The sequence below is a fragment of the Mercenaria mercenaria genome, unplaced genomic scaffold (genome assembly GCF_021730395.1).
Source record: "Mercenaria mercenaria strain notata unplaced genomic scaffold, MADL_Memer_1 contig_3596, whole genome shotgun sequence".
Lineage (NCBI taxonomy): Eukaryota > Metazoa > Mollusca > Bivalvia > Venerida > Veneridae > Mercenaria > Mercenaria mercenaria.
In genome coordinates, this window is record NW_026461750.1 from 12,736 (window position 1) to 33,874 (window position 21,139).

At 35.5% G+C, this 21,139-nt stretch overlaps 1 protein-coding gene across 1 annotated transcript in view; it reads left to right on the forward strand.

Moving 5' to 3' along the window:
- LOC128553218 (protein mono-ADP-ribosyltransferase PARP15-like) overlaps positions 1-18,943 on the forward strand; it is a 28,804-nt gene extending 9,861 nt beyond the window's left edge. Inside the window, exons 2-5 of the mRNA XM_053534338.1 lie at positions 361-464; positions 7,254-7,426; positions 8,024-8,198; positions 15,916-18,943. Coding sequence (XP_053390313.1) covers positions 361-464; positions 7,254-7,426; positions 8,024-8,198; positions 15,916-16,229 — 766 coding nt within the window. The 3' untranslated portion in view covers positions 16,230-18,943. The remainder of the gene's footprint in view (positions 1-360; positions 465-7,253; positions 7,427-8,023; positions 8,199-15,915) is intronic.
- The last annotated feature ends 2,196 nt before the right edge of the window (positions 18,944-21,139 follow it).

The following is a 21,139-nucleotide window of genomic DNA, read 5'->3' on the forward strand; positions in this document are numbered from 1 at the left end:
CCAGATATTTTACATATTTGATGTATTATCATATTTGTGTCGAATAGCACTTTGCTTTTTTCGAAAAAAATATTCTTGTCTCATACTAAGCAAAATCATATCTTCACAGACCTCAATTTCGTCTTTTTTTACGCGCAACACCAGCACCGGACGTCGCGTTACCCATTTTAAGCGTATTCCCAGCGGGAATTGGATTGCGCGTTTACCACCCGTGTCAGTACACTTTTGAAGCGAAAGCAACACTTTTCAGTTCGACATGAAAAGAATGTTTTGGTTTTAGTTTATCAAAATTATCTCGATTACTAGTATTCGGTTGGTTTCATTGTGAATACACATACAAAGTGACCTTTCCCTTTTCAGACATCGGCAATGTTCATGCGTGCTCGACTTTGGGAAGGAGATTTTATACAGAGAAGATAAACCAGATGATACTGTCAGTGTTATTAGAAAAGAACTTCAAGATGGTACTAATTTAAGCATTGTTTTTGGCTGGTAATAGTTAAAGTGGCAGATGTAGGAAACGTTATTTTAAAGGCTGTCTTTTTATACGCACGTTTGAAAAACGGGGCGTATTATGGGAACGCCCCTGGCGGGCGGGCAGATGGATGGACGGCCGGGCGGGCGGCGTCCACAGACTTTGTCCGGAGCATATCTTCTTCAGGCATGGAGGGATTTGATGAAACTTGGCACAATTATTCTCCATCATGAGACGGAGTGTCATGCATAAAAACTAGGTCACTAGGTCTAAGGTCAAGGTCACAATTAGAGGCCAAAGGTCAGATACAAGAATGACTTTGTCCGGAGCATTTCTTCTTCATGCATGGAGGGATTTTGATGTAACTTGGCACAATTGTACACTATCATGAGACGGATTGTCATGCGCAGGTCCCTTCTTTAGAATTACTTCCCTTTGTTGTTACTATAAATAGCTTATATTGTAACTTTTTCAGTCGTAGGGAAAAATTGAGACCACTTTTCTGTAGAACAACATGCATGTTACATCCATTGAGGTGTATTTTGATCTCTACCCGGTTAGGATTTTTATGTGGACATACATTTTTTTATTTTTTTTTATTTTTGGATTTTTTTTAAAGATTAACTTCCCTTAGTTGTTACTTTAAATAAATTATATTGTAACTTTATTATAATTGATCATAGGGAAAAACCAAGATCACTTTTCTGTGGTACAACATAGATTTTACTTTCAAGTTTTAGGTGTATTGTTAGGTATCTCTACCTGGTAAGGAGTTTTTTGTGGACTTAGAAAAACAAAAGAATTACAATAATTACTAAACAACCACAAAACTAAAATTCCATTTGCAAATACAGGTGCTAGTGTAAAGAAATTTACTGTGACGGGCGTATATTGTGACATTCTGGCACTCTCGTTACCAAATATTTATTCTGTCTCGGCTTCATTTATGTATGGAACAAAACGGCCATTTGCTGTTTTGGAAATATTTTAAGAAATACTGTTTTGAAATTAAACGTACATTTCAATAAGTATGCTGTTAATAACATCAAAATTTCAAGAATTTTGATTCACCCATTACAGCATGACAAAGACATTATTTTGCATCGAGATGGAAGTTTTGATTTTTTACTGGAAAACAGTTAAATACCACACAAGTATGAAATGCTTTATTTTGTTGTCATTTTCTTGCCTTAAGCCGTTTTTTTTTCTACTAGTTTGTAAATTTTTGCCATTTTAGTATATTTTGTGACTTTTCAAAAATGATAAGAGAGACATATTATTTTTGCCTTCGCTGTCTGTCCGTCCGTCCATCCGTCCCTCCGCATTAAGCTTGTCCGGCATTCACAGGTCCAACTGCTGGCTGGATTTCGACGAAACTTCACAAGAGTGATCAGTACCAAGCCTAGTTGTGCATGTCGCTGACACGTTCCACTTCGCTGCACAAATTGACCGCCAGAGCTCACGGTAGAAAAATCTTGTCCGGCTTTCACAAGTCAAACTGCCGGCTGGATTTCGACGATATTTTATAGGAGTGATCAGTACCAACCCTGGTTGTTCGTATCGCTGCACAAAATGGTCACCAGAGCTTAAAATAGAAAAATCTTGTCCGGCTTTTACAGGTCAAACTGCTGGACAGATTTCGACGAAACTTCACAGGAATGATCAGTACCAAGCCTAGTTGTGCATATCGCCGACAAGTTCCGCTTCGCTGCACAAAATGGCCGCCAGAGCTTAAGCTATACATAGAGGGGAGACATATGTTTTGTGACAAAAACACCTTCTAGTTAAACTTAAATGATACAGGGCGATGAAAAGTATTACGTATATTTCCTTAAGAATTTACCTTTGAAGGAAGTATTTCATGCGTATTCTATAAATATAAAATCCCAAAGTGAAAATTCCAATGAGAGGAAGTAACGGAAAGCACATATAAATATTGAGACATACATAATTATTCTGCCATGACATATCGATTCTTTATCGTAATTTTGACTTGCATGTATTTCAACTGAAACACATTTCAAGATAACGGTTTTAATAACATGTTTTATCAATGCTTAAATTTTAGCAAAACATTTGAAAAAAAATGCTTGAAGTCTACAGTAAAACTGCTGACCAATCTTTTAAAGACAGACCAATCGCTAAAGCATTTCATTTGAACTGCTGGCACATACTTGTGCGATAATGACATTACACTTAAATGAAATATTCTAAACACTTATATTGCACGTGCAAGCTGGATAGTTTCCTCGAGCAGATTAATGCTTTATCCCACACTGGATTTCAAACCCACAGCGGTAAGGGGAAAGTGACTTGCAGTCAGGAGTCTTTCCTATCTATCACAAATAGCTTTTGGAATTTGATAAAACAGACTTACCTTTCTGGATGATAGCTGATAAAAATACAAGAGACTTTTTATAACGGTTTTCATGCCATGAATTCCCAGTCCAATATTACCACTTTATATTTTCGCAGTAGCGAACTGTGGCAAGTCTATATCTGCATGTAGTTCTCGTGTGGCTATCGGTGTGTAACATTATCGTATTCGCATTAACCGTTAATTATAGGCTATAGCATTTATTTTTATCCATCCGGTATTCAAGAAATTAGAAGTATTAAAGACCCACCAATACCTAGTGGTCTACTTTTTCCTCCCACATGAACGTGGTGCAAATAATTCTGGTAATACCGGTATAATACAAATATTCCACAAGATGACAGGTGGGCAATCTATGCCCTGTTTTCACAACTTCATCTGCAAACTTATTTAGTCATTCTCTTCTCAGTATAGTTTTATTCACATAGTATAATAACTATCTTACACTGTAGAAACAAAGTGTGGTCTAAACTCACCTTAATACATGAAGTACCGTACATACTACTAATTGAATAATATATATTTAGACATTAAATACATTGTCTTAGCCTTATATCTGTTACTGTCAAATTGTAACTAGATACTTGTTATTTCTCATTTCTCCATACAAAAAAATGTATAATTACCATCATGGAAATACAACAATCTGACTAAAGTACTTGATCTTCTAAACGAAGATGACCCATTCACATTCGTCTTCTGTATATTTTGGATTTCCAATATTGCTATTTTTATTTTCGCAAATCTATTTTCATTTGAACTGATCAGACGACTTGTTTCATCAAGCATTTGGCTGAACAATCAAAATAGCGTAGACTGTCAAAGAGTAAGAAAAATGTGCAGTCAGTCCGGGGCTCGAACCCGGAACCCCTCGCTTACAAGGCAAGCGCCCTACTGACTGAGCTAACCGGCTAACTGACACTTTACTTGACCAAGTCCGTACCATGACCGTGATTTCTCTCAAAACAGGAGTGCGTAGTCGCGTTGTGATCGTCATAGGAATTGTAAATATGAAAAGTCCAGGCTAAATATAGATTTTCAAAACTTACAAAATGCTGTAAGTAAGCCTTCTGATTGGCTAGCGGAAAGGTTGTCAGAACGAGGCTATCAATAGCACGTCTTCTGATCCTAAGCGTAGCGTAATATGAGATGTACTTAAGTCAGATTGGGAAATACAAAAGATTACAGTTATTTTGTGACGTGTCTTTAAGGTAACGTGACAATAGCCACTACTAACCTTGGCATTTTATAGGGAAAAATATAAGTATATATAACTCTCAAAATATACTAAGTATTTAGAATTGAAGCTCAAACAATAGCTGGCACTTTTAATGACAAACGCCCCCGAAGTGTGCCAAAGAATGCTACAGTTGTCTGCGCAAAATATGCCAGAATAGTTTAGGTATGACTCATTTGCAACCAGATAAAAAAAGTTCTCCGAAGGTAACCTTGACCTTGGAGCTAGGGTCTTGGTCTTGAGCATGACACATCAACTCATCATAGGGAAGAAATGTGACAAGTAATTTTTGTTGAATGTAAGAGTTATTGACCGGACAAGAAAGATACAATGTTAACATTTGACTTCTAAGTGTGACTTAGACTTTGAAGCTAGGGGTCTTGGGCTTGTGTCTGTCACGTCATCTCAATATAGGGAACATTTATGCCATGTAATTTTAAAATCTCTTCATCAATGGAAGAGTTATGGAAAGGACAAGAAACACACCATGTAAACCGTTAAACTCTAAATATGACCCTGACCTTAGAGCTAGTGGTCTGGTTGTTATGCGTGACACGTTATGAGGAATATTTATGCCAAGTTAATTAGAAATTCCTCGATGAATGACAGAGTAACGATCCGGACATGAAACAGGCCCTATTAACCTTTGACTTGACTTCTAAGTATAAACTTGATCTTGGAGCTAGAGGTCTGGGTCTTGCGCGTAACACATTGCCTCCTTATGGTGAAAATTTATGCCAAGTTGTTTCACAATCCCTTCATGGATAACAGACACGAAAAAGAGCCTATTAACCTATGACTTCTAAGTATGACCTTGACCTTGGAGCAAGGGATCTGGGTCTTGTACATGACACATTGTCTGATTATGGTTACCATTTATGCCAAGATATTTCATAATCCCTTCAAAGACCGGACACAAAAACAGATCCTGTAAACATTTGAACTCTAAGTCCTTGGCCTTGGAGCTAGGGGTATGGGTCTTGCCCATGACACGTCGTCTCATTATGATAAACATTAATGCTAAGTAATTTCAAAACCTCTTGATGAATGGCAAAGTTACGATCCGGACACTAAATAGACCCTATTTACGTTTGACTTCTAAGTGTGACCTTGACCTTGTAGATAGGGCTCTGAATATTACGCATGAAACGTCGTCTCATTAGGATTAATATTTATGCCAAACTATTTCAAAATTCCTTCATGGATGGCAGAGTTACAGCCCGGACAAAAATTTACAAAGTTACGGTCGGACGGACGGAAGAACGGACGATGCGATCTTAATATGCCCACCTTCGGGGGCATAAAAATCGAAGAACATACTGTACTGTACATAAAAAGTTATTTACTAAAACTTTGGTAAAAGATGTAAGGATGTTATTAATAAATAAAAAACCTAAAATTATCAACTGCTTTTGTAAAGTTCATGAAATAGATATATATTTAATAACTTAATGATAACATAATATATTAACAAAACCTGAAAAGTAAATCCCTCGGAAGCACGGAGGACAAGGCAAATAGTGAATATTGCAAACTCAATTTGATTGAGACCGCATTAGCTCTACAGTCCATATATAGTGCATTTTATTTGACCTGGCGGGGCGTGGTTTCGCGACGGTCCACTACATTTTTGTGCATGGTATGTAGTACATATAACCAGTGTAGCGTTGAATTTTAGTCGTTGGTTACCGAAGATTACGGAATGAAACGATTATATTGCTCTACCTATTTTGCTCGTTTTTTGAGATTATGTGTCAGAGATTAACTCCGCTCCGCCAGGTCAAATAAAACGGACTATAATAAACAAATGTGTTTGTAAACATGGACGGATCCAAACGGAAGGGAAAGAAGCATTTTATAGAAATATTTCGATGGCAAAATACAATACATATCCGTACCCCTGACCAACCTATAAACCGGGCAAGCCTATTTTATATGTACATCAACACGACTGACCCATTTAAATGAGCTGTAGTTGGTTTAATTTGTACACTAGTCAGCAGTGTACATGTATTTAGATAATTTACAACCACGCTTTGAACGGAATGTCACGGATCAGAGTGATAGACTGGCTATATTCATCACTACAACCCGGTAAACTGTAGGGAATCTAAAGTGGTAGTATATTCATGGCATAAATGTCGGGCTAATATACGTTATTTTGTGTGCATTAACGTCTGCAGAAGCCCGCAGGAATGTTTGTGACCGAAATCAAAGGTCGAGGTCACAAACATATCCCAAGGGCTTCTGAAGACGTTAATACACAAAACAAACGTGTATTGTCGCTATTCTTGCATAAAAACATAACACGACGACTAAATGTATTGTTTTTGTATGTGATGGCTTTACGATTCCGGTACATTGTTTAATTACCATTCTGTTGTTCTTGGAAACGGTAAACATGTTTTGAATATCCATAACCAGGGCCCAGAAATCAACAACACTACAAAAGCGCGTAATGAATTTTTATCTCTCATTATTAGAAACATGTCAGTACCAATAATTTTGCATATTACTTAACATTTGGTAAACAGGAGCACAATTTCAAGAATAATAACTTTACATTCTTTTAGAGTTATTTTGAGTACGAGCACACTTCGAGTACAGATGAGTACGAACGTAGTAAGAAGCTTTCAAGTTTTTTATATAAATTCTTCGAGAAATTATATTAAAACATACCGACTGATAGTTACCAAAATTTTAATATGATTCCTAAAAACAAACAATCGCACAAGTTACACGCGATTCTTAAACATTCACGGTTATCTACAAAAACTGAATCTACACTGACTTTTAAAAGAGGAAAAAAACAAGAGGAGAAGTTAGTACGAATATTGTTGGGAGCAGTACATTTTTATTAGTAACTAATACAGCAAACTATTCTGGATAAGATTACATCTTCTAAGCTACAAGAAGATATTTTTATGAAAGAAACAAAACGCAGATATCAGAGGTCAATCGGCGCAGAAATACACATACGTCCAGGGCTGGGAAAGCATTTCAAAAATAAAAAATCATGTATTAACAGCACATGAATTGCGTTGTTTGCACACGAGTTTTCTCCCGTTAATATGCAAAAATGTATAACACGTAGATAAGTTTATTTATGTATGAGTTAAAGACAAGACGATATTATTGACATCACTATTTATTTTTACATACAGCCCACTCCTTTAAACCACCGGCAACATGGGACAGTATGAAAGAAAATCAGAATCTTTTATTGGTTGATTTACTACCAGCAACTAAAGAATATCAAGACTTGCAGCAAACGTTTACACAATCTATTCACCAACCCTCATCTATTCAACAACCCTCCAGCTGCGACATTGTAGGGGTATTGTTTTGTTTTAAATTGCCTTAAAATGTTTCTAAAGTTATTTTGCTTAGAAAATATTTGATCAAAACTGCCCTTACAGTGGCTTTTTCGTAGACCACAATGTAGAATTTCATCTGAAAAGTAGTTCTGCGCACATGAACAAATTTCGAATACTACATGACTTGGCAAATGAAACAACCTATATGAAGATGTAAGCTTGCAAGCATTAGTTATGGTAGATATATATTTAGCAAACGTTAGATACTCATACCATTTCGACTAGAAAAATACTGATTTTAGTGATCTTTAATTTTTAGACAAACTAGTGTCAGCAGGCACAGTAACTATTGAAATTAGGTAATTTGTATGCATCGTAGTTTTTAATTACTGATGGCTCAGTTTTGTTTCCATTTATATCTCAATTATTTTGTTAAGCCTAACGTACATGTAAACAGCAGCTCTTTCACATTTTTCAGCACATTAAAATAATTATAACTTTGTTTTTAAAGAACAGTAATATTGTCAACTTCCCAGAAATACAATGTCAGTATCACCAAATATCCTGAATTTGACAATAAGAAAATTTGATCTTAAAATAGACAATACTTTTTTCAGATTAAACGTATACAAAACAGGTCTCTGATGAAGCAATACGAAGCAAAGAAGACTGAGCTAGAGGTGCAAAACCCAAACATGAAAAATGAAAACTTTTTGTGGCATGGTACCTCGCCAGATGCTGTTGAAAGTATTAATAATCGAGGTTTCAATAGAAGCTATTGTGGGAAAAATGGTGAGAAAGATGACATGTATCTATATTCACGCCCTATAAACGACTGTATTTCCCCTCTTCCTCTTGCGAGTGATCAAAACAATAAACTGACAGCTAAACGTTGAAAAACAACATTTTAAAGTGACTGATTAGCTTTAAAGGTATATATATTTTCATTTTATTAGAACCTGAACATGACTTGTTTCTGTATATAATGTGCTAGTCTGATGACAGGTAGAATTATGGCAAAAACTCGATTGATCACTGATTTTGTCCAGAAATTATACATTGTCGGCGTCACAAGTACTTATTTTCTTGCTGGAAGAATGACCTATATGTAAATTCCACTGTTTCATGGATAAAGAAACAATACTAGTTTGGTAAAATTAAATAAAATCATTGATAAATTCTCGAATTTGTTTATAACCGTAAAGGAAAGAAGATTCAGTGCTATTTCCTGACTGTATGCATGCTTGCTTAATTTCTGCACAAGTGCTTGCGAGTTCGGTAGATAGACTGTATGCCTGTTTGTGAGTGACTTCTTTACAAAATGTCGGCGTTTCCTATGCTCCTGTAATATTTCTTCATATTTAGAACCCGCAAACAATGTTTGAAGGAGGGCGGTATAAAGCAGTCACCATGCGGTCTGTCTGTTCGATCTGTTTGTATATGTGTCCTCATATATTTGGTCGTGCAATTACTTCAATGCTATTGCACCTACCTCTCTCAAAGTTTTCATACAAACATCGGCCATATGTAGTTAATGCCCATCTTATTACTTTCCTTTTTCTTTTTAAAGTTACACTTAAAGGAGAAACATGGTCTGTGTTTCGTGTCAGTGCCATAACTTCTTTATACATTAAGGGATTTTGAAATAACTTGGCACAAATGTTCACCATCATGAGACCGTAATGCGACGATGTCTCATACAAGACTATATTTTCTAGAATTTCAAACCAACTAATATATAATCGCAACTGCAATTAATAACATGTGAGAAAATGAACAGTAAATGAGGTGAAGCGGCGCCAGATTGAATTCACTAATCCTTTGTGGATCGCTTTCTTGACAGCGTCGTACAGTAATCAGCTTTATTTTAGGTTTGTCTTTGTATTTGCCATAAACACATGCACTTTAACATGAACCTTGTCTTTTTTTACTGAAAATACATTCTGAGAATGAAATAAGTCCCCATTTTACAAGCAGAAGTGCCATTAGAGGAAAAAAATGAGGGTCTATTACCTCACCTGAGCAAGAAGTGCTCTAGAAGAGCTTTTGTGATTACCCTGTGTCCGTCGTCTGTCGTTGTCGGGTATTTTTCCCGATATCTGGAGTAATGATGTTATTTACCTTTGTACAAGAACAAGGGTAGCATTAATAACCCTGACAATTACAGGGGCATAACTATATTAAGCTGTTTTGGAAAGTTGTTCACATCTTTATAAAACACTAGGTTAAACACTTTTGAGGTCAATAACATATTGTGTGAAGAACAGGCTGGATTTAGAACACATTATAGCCCTGTTGATCATATATTTTCTTTAAAGTTGTTAATAGATATGTATTTTGTCAATAATAAAAAACTCTACTGTGGTTTTTTGGATTAACCAAATTTCCCTCAACTCAGTCAATCGTATTGCTCTGCGGCGAAAGATTCTAAGTTACAATATTGATGGTAAATGTTTTAAAATTAATCTCAACATGTATGATAAAGCGAAGTCTTGTGTAAAATCAAACAATACTCCATCTGAATTTTTTGTGATACTGGAGTTAGACAAGGTGAAAATCTCTTTCCTATTCTATTTTTTTTTATTCTGGAATGATTAATAGTTTTTGTCTAGTAAATTTCATGGTCTTCAGTTATTTTCTGATAATGCTAGTCATATGTTAAGTGATAACGATTTTGAAGTTTTCTTCTTCAAGTTATATTTGCTATTGTATGCTGATGACACAGTAACCTTAGCAGAGACCCCTAATGACCTCCAGTCAGCTCTTAATGCTATTTCAGAGTATTACACCTCATAGGGGCTAAAGTTGTCATATTTTTGAAAAATAAGAGAGGTATACGTAACGCTTCAGTATTTCAATTTGAGAGTGGTAATATTTTAGAAATTGCTGGCTACTTCTCATACCTAGGTATTCAATTTTCATTCAATGGCAAGTTCGGTAGAACTGAGGCTTATTTAGTTGATCAAGCACGCAAAGCTATGTTTGCAGTAATTAGTAAATTCAGGGAATTTTTTGGAGTAAGTTAATAAGCTCCAAGGAAAATAAAATTTGTAATATTTTGTACAGAACTTCTCTCACTGTCTCAGAGGCAAAACAAGAAATTTAACTGGTTATGTTATTTTAAAAAAAGTCTTGATTCTCTTTGTATATCTAATTAGTCGTTAGATCAGAAGATTCGCTCTTGTAACTCCTTCTAAAATGCTGTTAACACTTGAATTAAAGATCAGTTTATACAAAACTGGAACTATTCAGTTAATAACCCAAGCAAATGTTTAAATTATAGAATGTATAAACACGAATTTGTATTTGAAAAATATTTCAAGCTTTTACCTTTTGACCTTAGCATTTCACTTTGTAAATTCAGATGCGTGAATCATGTTGCCAATAGAAAAGGGTAGATTTGAAAACAATGCAGGAGAACAAAGTACTTGTCATTTGTGTAATTGTAACATATTTAGGAGATGAATTTCCTTTTTATTACAAATATATATTTCAAAGTTGATAAAAAATGTAATATATTTTTTTCTATCAACATAATATTCATCTATATATTTAATATATAGATGAATATTATTTAAAATATCCAGATACTCTCAAATTGTCTGACCTTATGAACAATTACAATAAGAATACTTTGTTAAAACTAACTGTTTTCTGTAAAATAAAATGATGTCTCCTTTAGATAAATAGTTAGTTCTCATCCTCCACATCATCAGTTACTTCTGCAACGATTTGTCAGATTTTACAAGCCAATCTGATTTTGTTACTATGACTTGTTATTGTTACAATTGTTGTCAGAGGCCCTTATGGGCCTTGACTTGATTAATAAACTGTAAACTGTAAAAAGCAATGAAAACGACCAAATCCGCAAGGACATATTCCTGGCGTGTGTGCGTTATCACTATCAAATGCAAACTATTTCTAACATCAGAAATAGCGGTAAATCTTGACAGTCAGTAAACATGTCGGCTGTATTTGTAACGATTACATGTTTATCAAAGTTTATTATTGAGAAACGGGGTTAAACCATTAGGCCATTCGGTATTTTGTGCTGCTTTTGAATCTTGTTGACTGATTCACCATGAAGTTAACTCTGAATTACTAATAAGGACTTAATCGACTTTTCCGATAATATATTCGTTATCCTTTTCTATTTATACGTTCATCCGCAGGATACTTGCGGGTGAAATAGTTTTGTTTGTTGTTTTTAAATCAGAGGATCATTTTCTTGCAGACGGACAGACAGACGGGGGTCAACCTATAGTCCTCTCCTGTCTCATCTCATTGATATTTTGAAATCGTAAGGTAACATTACTTCGTGCGATTTCTATAGGGGATCGACGATTAATTTCTTGCAAGACATGGTAGGGACCTTGTGTATACATTCAGTTTCTAATTCGTATTTTATGATAGTATATGAGTGTAAAGCCAACTCTGAACACTTGCATGTAAACGATGCTGAAGCATTCAATTAATTATTTAATTACGTAGGATAGCGAGTCACAGACACTCGAATCCAACCACCCCAATGGATTAGTTTAAGCATCGCATGGGGGGTGGGGGGGGGGGTCGACATTTAATGGCAGTATAAACATGACGACTGATTAAAAGAAACAATTTTATATGCATATTTTTTATTTCTTTTACGCATTTCAAGGACATAAATCGCCTTTTGTAATCGCAAGATGGAATACAGTATCATTCGCAAATACGAATTCAGATCAAATATCAAAATTGGCAAGCCGGTGTAATGAAGTATTTCGACCCCCATAGAATAACGACCCCCGGTCATTATTCTATAGAAAATGTGACTCCTTTCCTGTAAAATATTGACTCCCCTTATAAAAAACTAACTCCCTTTGAAAACTCTATAGAATAACGACCCCCGGTCATTATTCTATAGAAAAACTGACCCCTCCAAGTAAAATACTGACTCTCTAAAGATGACTCCCTTCGAATCTCATAGAATAACGACCCCGGTTATTATTCTATAGAAAAAGTGACTCCTTCATAAAATACTCACTGCCGAAATTATTACATTCGAACTCTCATACAATATCGATTCCAGGACATTATTCTATTTAAAAAAAGTTACTCTTTCCGTGTAAAACACCGGCTCCTAAAAAGACTTTCGACGATAATATCTATTAAAAAGTGATCCCCACCAAACCTAACGGACAATTTTACTAGATCTACAACTCTAATACCCTCCATTGCCAATAGTTAACATTTTGATTGTACTACTACTACTGGTGCCGCTACTTCTATTACTATTACTACATGTACTTCTTCTTCTTCTACTACTACTACTAGAACTTCAAGTACTACTACTTCAACTGCTACTACTGATACTACTATACCTGCTTCCACTAATACGTCTTGTACATCTACCTCTTCTTCTCCTGCTGCTGTTGTTGCTGTCACTTATTCCTCTGCTGCTGCTGCTGCTGCTACTGCAACTGCAACTGCCACTACCACTGCCACTGCTACTACTACTACTACTACTACTACTGCTACTACTTTCTTTTGTTGCCGCTACCTTACTTTACTGCAACTGCTAAGTATCTACTTTCCAGATTTTATTCTATTAATACTATGTTCTATGCTAGCAGTTTCTTGTGCAGTTTTCTTCTGAAGAATTACTTCATACCGAAGTTTGCATGGATTATTGACACTGGTGTGTTTTGTGAACGTATTGTGAATTGTTATTTTCCTGAAAAAAAATGTATACACCTATATAGAGCGTCTAGAAATAGAATCCCTTTTCCCGTTGCGGAATGCTCTGATTTCTGTATCAAGTGATGGTATCTGGGGCTAATGGAAGGACGGACGGACGGACAAGGGCAAATCTATATGCCCCCCTCCCCCGAGTGGGGGCATAAAATGCAGCAGTTAGGCCTTAGATACATGAGTTATCACTAAATTTGACCAAATGACCGGGGGTCGTTTTTTTATGGGAGTCAATATTCTTCGTGAAGCTCAGTTTACTTCACGTGGGGGAGTCATAGTACTATGATCTGGAGATCATAATACTATGACCGGGGGGTCACTTTTTCAATAGAATAATGACCGGGGGGTCATTATTCTATGGGGGTCGAAATACTTCATTACACCGGCATACAGTAAATGTTTTTTTACCGACTAGAGAAAAATTAATTTCATTCAAAAACGCAACAGAAACAAAACATTTTATTTACATACATTTATGGAGTATGCATACTTATTACAGAAAACAAAATGGATGATTGGATTACAAATCAATTTGGCGTGATATTCATCAATTTCTTGACATCGTCGAGAGAATGTTCATGCAATGAGTGTGATCAGTCAACATTTTTTAAACATTACCTGTCAGTTGCATCTATTATATCATCATATACACATATTTATGTTAGACTTACCGTTTAACTTAAATACACATAGAGTGTAAAGCCAAATAATGAATTTAATGACGATTCGTACCTTTTCCGTGTCATTTTATTGTTTTGATCACTCGCAAGAGGAAGCGGGGGATACAGTCGTTTATAGGGTGTGATATTGTCAGTCACAGTTTATTTTTTAACACAAATACATCATTTATCTGGCATACACATACATTTGTTAGCTCATCTGAGCAAAAGACCCAAGGTGAGCTTTTGTGTCCGCCCAATGTCCGTCGTGTGTCGTCCGTCCATCAACATTTTCTGAAAAAATCTTCTTGAAAACCACTGGGCAGAATTACACCAAATTTCACAGGAACGATCCTTAGGTGGTCCTCTTTCATCAAAATTGTTCAAAGAATTGAATTCCATGCAGAACTCTGGTTGCCTTGGCAACCGAAAGGAAAAAATATTCTTGTCCAAAACCACAGGGTCTATGGCTTTGATATCTGGTGTGTAGCATCATCGAGTAGTCTTCTACTAAGATTGTTCACATTATCCCCCTAGGGTCAAATTTGGCCCCGCCCTGGGAGTCACATGGTTTATATAGACTTATATATAGGGAAAACCTTGAAAATCTTCTTGTACAAAACCACCTGGCATAGGGCTTTGATGTTTGGCATGTAGCATCATCTAGTGGTCCTCTACCAAGTTTATTCAAATTATCCCCCAAGGGTCAAATATGGCCCCGCCCGGGGGTCCCAAGTTTCACGTAGACTTATATAGGAAAAAAGTTTTAAAATCTTCTTATTTGAAACCACAGGACTTAGACCTTTGATATTTGGTTTGTAGCTTTGTCTTATGGTCCTCTACCAAAACCGTTCAAATTATACCCCTTGGGTGAAAAGAGGCCCCGTCCTGGGGGATCCCAAGTTTTACAAAGACTTACATGAAAAAGAACTTTAAAAATCTTCTTGTCTGAAACCACAAGACCTAGACCTTTTATATTTAATATGTAGCATTGCCTTGTGGTCCTCTACCAAGTTTGTTAACATTATTACCCTGGGGTGAAAAGAGGCCCGCCCTGGGGTCCAAAGTTTTACATTGACACTTTAAAAATCTTCTTGTCTGAAACTGAAAGGCCTAGGCTTTTGATATTTGGTAATTTGCATTGCCTAGTGGTCCTCTACCAATATTATTCAAATTATTACCACGAGGTGAAAAGAGGCCCCGTCCAGGGTGTTCCCAAGTTTTACATAGACTTATAAAGGAAAAAAACTAAAAATCTTTTTGCCTGAAACTGCATGGTCTAGGCATTCGATATTTGGTATGATGCATTGCCTAATAGTCCTTCAAAATTATTCAAAATATGCCCCTCGGGTGAAAAGAGGCACCGCCCCCGCCGTCACTTAGTTATTATATGAGTTAAATAGGAAAAAATATCTGATCCTATTTCCTAGTCTGTTTAATTATAATTACCTGATATCCCCAAGTAATATGATGTCACTTGACTGTGACCTTTACCTGCTGACCTACTATCTTATTTTGAAGATACAGCTTTGATGTTTGGGTGACACACAGTTTTTGCACACCGTACTGAAACCTGACTTTGATTGACCATGAATATGACCTACTGACTTTCTTAATATTTTAGCATCAGTTTGATACTTGAAATATGTAGCTCATATTACTCGGGTGAACGATCCAGGGTCATCATGACACTTTTGTTTCAATTATGTTTATTTCAATTGTCTGCATGTTATGTGTGTTACGTTCCTACGCGTTCTCGTCCAGCAAAATATTTTAATAAATCAAAATATATCCATTTTAATGTTTCTGTGCCAATATTTTGGTGTAGTATTTCAAATATGTTTAATATATGTTAAAAACATACGTGGATTTTAATTATTTTGAGTTATTTTAACCAGAGCAATGTATCAAGCCCACTCTGACACTCAAAGCCCTAATAATTGTTTTCACATGTATGAGGCCACGGACGAAAATGATAAAATCACAACTATGACATTTCAACTGTTTGAAATATGAATTGCTCAGATAAATTTAAAATAGATCCGTCCGTTGACTATACAGCTACTTTTGTTTAGGGTATACTTGATTGTTATTGTACTAAAAGGTGTTATATTTCACAGCGACCGCATTTGGAAAGGGTGTGTACTTTGCAGTGAATGCAAGTTACTCTGCACAAAACACGTATTCTCCAGCCGACTCGAATGATGTTAAGAGAATCTATTACTGTCGCGTTTTAACTGGTGACTATACAGAAGGCAAAACGGAAATGAAAGTGCTTCCACAGAAAAGCAATTCCTCCAACAGTTCTATATTGTACGACAGTGCCGTAGATAAAAAAAATAGCCCGAGTATATACGTTGTGTTCCACGACACACAGGCATACCCGGAATATCTCGTGTCGTTCAAAATTAAAACATTGGATAAGAAAGTTTAGAACTACAATTCAATTTGTCAACTAAATATTGTGGAATTTAAATGAATGAAATTAATTTGGAACAGAAACGGATGCTGCAGTAAGATTATGTGTAACTATTATATATTAATGCACATGACAACAGTCTCCCTCTCTATGATCACATCAATGGTAATTATTTGAATGCGCACTAATTTGATTCATTTGATTATTTAGCGCACTTCAGTGATTCATTTTTCCATTTTTTTACTATGTAGCCAGAACATAGGATAAGGAATGATTTATTTCAATAATCAGATAACAGATGTGTTATTATTCATACGCCAAACTGCATAAAGATGTGCTTGTAAGTTGTCTGCATTAATTCTTTAAAATGTTTTACTTTGTATTGGAGATGATATAAGTCCAAAGCAGATATAGAACCGCAGACTTATGCATAGGTACATTGTCTTCTCGGCGATAAAAGACAGGGCGTCTGAAATCATTCGTCTCCCACTTGTAATGCATGTTAGTAACTGGTACAGAATCCAGACACAGTGGTTAGGTTATCTGAAATACTGCTGAAAAACTGTACTTAACCCAAACGAACAAATATGTCGACATGAAATTGTAGTACTTCTTTTTACATACAGAAAAGTGTCATTTGTTTTTCATGAAGGATTTAACATGATAACGCTTTAATAATGCATACACGTGGTATCTCTAGTTTTCAGTCAGTTGCTTGTTATCTTTTATTCTTCTTTCGATTTCCTCTAGCATTAGCAGTTGTTATTGCCTATTCTTTTTTGTTTGCCACCACTCTTGACCATTTTGCCAACATGGTAACAAACATATTTTTGTGACTTATGATGATACATAACAAAGACTAACAAATTGTTCGTCCATTATGAAGTTTAAATTTGATGAATTATTTCAAGAACTATATTGTTAATTTTAGCAGTTAAAATTACTGTAGTTCATTTGATGTTATTGTTTGAGAAAAAAGTTCAAATGTTCAAAAGAAAATAACAGCTCATGATCAAGAATTGATTTTCAAGATGTTTAACAAACAGAATATGTTCTGACTAAATTGATATATTAGACGTCATTGATAATGTCATATGCATAAAAAGGAACGTTAGATTTTAAGATTACATTGAATTGTATATAAACTTCTTATTTATATGCACAAATAATGTATAAACGATATGAGGAATTTTCATGATGTCCGTCTGTGCGTGCGTTCGTGTAAATTCTTGTCCGGGCTGTAACTTTACTATCAATAAAGGGATTTTGAAATAACTCGGCATAAATGTTCACCATAATAAAACGACGTGTCATTTGCAATACCATGACCCCTAGCTCCAAGGTCAAGGTCATACTTAGAGGTCAAAGGTTAAAACAGGGTCTTTTTCGTCTCCGGTCCATATCTCTGCCATCCATGAAGGGATTTTAAAATAACTCAAAACAAATGTTCATCATAATGAGACAATGTGTCATGCGCAAGATTCAGACCCCTAGCTTCAAGGTCCTGGTCATACTTATCGGTCAAAGGTTAAACAGGGTCTGTTTGGATTCCGGGCCATCCATGAAGGGGTTTTAAAATAACTTCACATAAATGTTTACCAAAATGAGACAATTTGTCATGCGCAAAAGCAAGACCCCAGCTCGAAGGTCAAGGTCACACTTAAAGGTCAAAGGTTAACAGGGTCTTTTCGTGTCCGGTTCATAACTCTCATAAAATTACTTGGCATAAATGCTGGTGGGAGGGGGTATTTGTCACTGATAGTGACACTTTTTGTTTATGTTTACAAGGATACTGTGTAGATTTGTTCATATTTGCAGATATGAACTTTTAACATAATATATCTTTAAAGTAACCTTTTAATTGATAACCTTTTAAGGTACACTACTATTCTTTTCAGTGATTCTATACATACGAAGCCAAATTTTAATTAATTTATTCGAAACAGTAAATCTGAAATTACATGACTGGCATTGTTTGATTTAGCGTTATTCGAAGTACCAAAACGTTGCAAATTCTCCAGCCCATCCTCCTTAAAAAGCAATAGGTTACTAGTTTCGCACCGAGAGGTGATTGATGAAGCAAGCTGCTACTGGCATACAAGATTATAATTATTTTATATATATATATTTATATATTATTGTTCATTTATGATATTGTTGTAATGACTATTATTTTTTATTATTATGTACAACGCCATTTATAAAAAAAAGGCGTTTAATCAAATTGTTCAGTTTCAGTTGTGTGATTACATATGTCATGTTTTGTTATTTTCCTACATATCTGCGATGTGTCACATGTTTAATTGTAAAGCGCCTTTGAACGTATATTCCATATGAAAAGGGCGCGCAACAAATCTGGTATAATAATAATAATAATTATAATTATTTTGACATTGACTTGATGCAGAACAGTCTTATACATACATTACTTTCTCGATATATACTTTCTAAGAAAACAATATCTGTCAAGAAAAGAGCTTTTCTCGATTTAATCAGATAAAAAGTATTCAGGCATTGATATAAAGAAATACCCAGACAACAAGCAGACTTTCCAGCAAAAGGTGTATATCATTTCGTCAGTCAGTCGACTACTTTAAAATTATTCATTGTTCTTCATGTTCAGACTACTTTACTTTCTTGTAAATAAGATGTTACTTACCAGTTATATCATGTTTTACTACAAAATATAACTTGAGGTAGCCATTAAAATAAATGACTTGTAAAACGCACTCTGTGTTGAATACGTATGTTTTTCTTCCTAATTGTTAATCTTTTTAACAAATACATTGATTTATTACATATTTTTAGTAACCTAGGTGAGTGGGGTAAATAAAGCAGAGCAGTTTTTCAAGTTTTCATCATGATATGGATTTTAAGCCATTTCATGAAGAAAAAAACATATTTACTAGTATGCAGAAACATCCTTTATATTATATAAAATATAATGTATCAGGAAAAGATAGAGACACAAATTGCAATAGCCAAAGAACTTTAATTTACTAGCCATCAATGGCAGTATATAAATATATATAGATTATATGTTGATATAGGATCTTTCTATTTTTTGGTTAAAAAAAATGGACCTGGCTTACTTTGCAAGCTTATACTTAAATGTGCTCGCTTTGACAGTGAGGCATTTACAAATGTAAGATGATATGGCGGTCTCTTGTATTGATTTATTGAGACTTGCTTCAATAATTATGATGTAATTCTCAATATTTGCAAATGACCTGTCTATGTATTCTACTAAATTATTGTAATTGTTTTGTTGATGTTGCCATATCTATTTAGCTATTCTGATCACTCACCGTCCGGCGTCCGTCGTCCGTAAACTTTTACTTTAAACGACATCTCCTCATAAACTGCTAGGCCAATTTCATCCAAACTTCACAGGAATGTTCCTTGGGTGAAGCTCTACAAAAATTATTCAAAAAATTGAATTCCATGCAGAACTCTGGTTGCCATGGCAACCGAAAGAAAAAACTTTAAAAATTGTCTTCTCAAAAACCAGAAGCCCTAGAGCTTAGATATTTGGTGTGAAGCATTGCCTGGTAGACCTCTACCAAATTTGTTCAAATCATGACCCCGAGATCAAAATTGACCCCGCCCCAGGGGTCACTTGATTTTACATAGGAAAACCTTAAAAAATCTTCTTCTCAAAAACCAGAAGCCTAGCTAGAGCTTAGATATTTGACATGTAGCATTGCCTAGTGGACCTCTATTAAAGTTGTTCAAATCATGACCCCGGGGTCAAAATTGACCCCGCCCCAGGGGTCACTTGATTTTACATAGGAAAATCTTCAAACATTTTCTTAAAATAAACCAGAAGGCCTAGAGCTTAGATATTTCACATGTAGCATTGCCTAGTAGACTTCTACAAAATTTGTTCAAATCATACCACCGGGGTCAAATTGACCCCGCCCCATGGGGTTACTTGATTGTACATAGAAAAATCTTCAAAATTTTCTAAAAATAAACCAGAAGGCCTAGAGCTTAGATATTTGACATGTAGCATTGCCTAGTGAACCTCTACAAAATTTGTTCAAATTTTGACCCCCCCCCCAGGGTCAAATTGACCCAGCCCCAGGGGTTACTTGATTGTACATAGGAAAATCTTCATAAATTTGCTAAAAATAAACCAGAAGGCCTAGATCTTAGATATTTGATATTTAACATTGCCTAGTAGACTTCTACAAACTTTGTTCAAATCATGATCCCCCGGGTTAAAATTGGCCTCGCCCCAGGGGTTACTTGATTGTACATCGGAAAATCTTCCAAAAAATTCTAAAAATCATCAGTTTGACACATGAAACATGTAGCTCATATTACTCAGGTGAGCGATCCAAGGTCATCATGACCCTCTTGTTTGTCATTGTGAATGGTCGAAGATAATGACATTGCCCAATTATAGACCTGTCAGTATTTTTAGCTCACCTGTCACGTAGTGACAGGATGAGATTTTGTGATCGCCCGTCGTCCGTCTTGTGAACACGATAGAGACTGAATTTTGCAATCAATTTTAATCAAACTTGCACACAACCTGTATTGGCATAATATCTCAGAATCTTTTGAAAACTGGCTAGATCCCATCATGGGCTCTAGAGTTATGGCCCTTTAAAGGACCAAAATGCTATTTTTGCTTGTGAACACGATAGAGACCACATTTTGCAATCAACTTTAATCAAACTTACACACAATTTGTATTGGCATAATATCTCGGTTCCTTTCGACAACTGGCCAGATCCCATCATGAGTTCCAGAGTTATGGTCCCTTAAAGGGCCAAAATTTGCTATTTTGGGCTTGTGAACATGATAGAGACCACATTTTGCAATCAACTTTGATCAAACTTGCACACAACTTGTATTGGCATAATATCTTGGTTCCTTTACTGGCCAGATCCTATCATGGGCTCCAGAGTTATGGT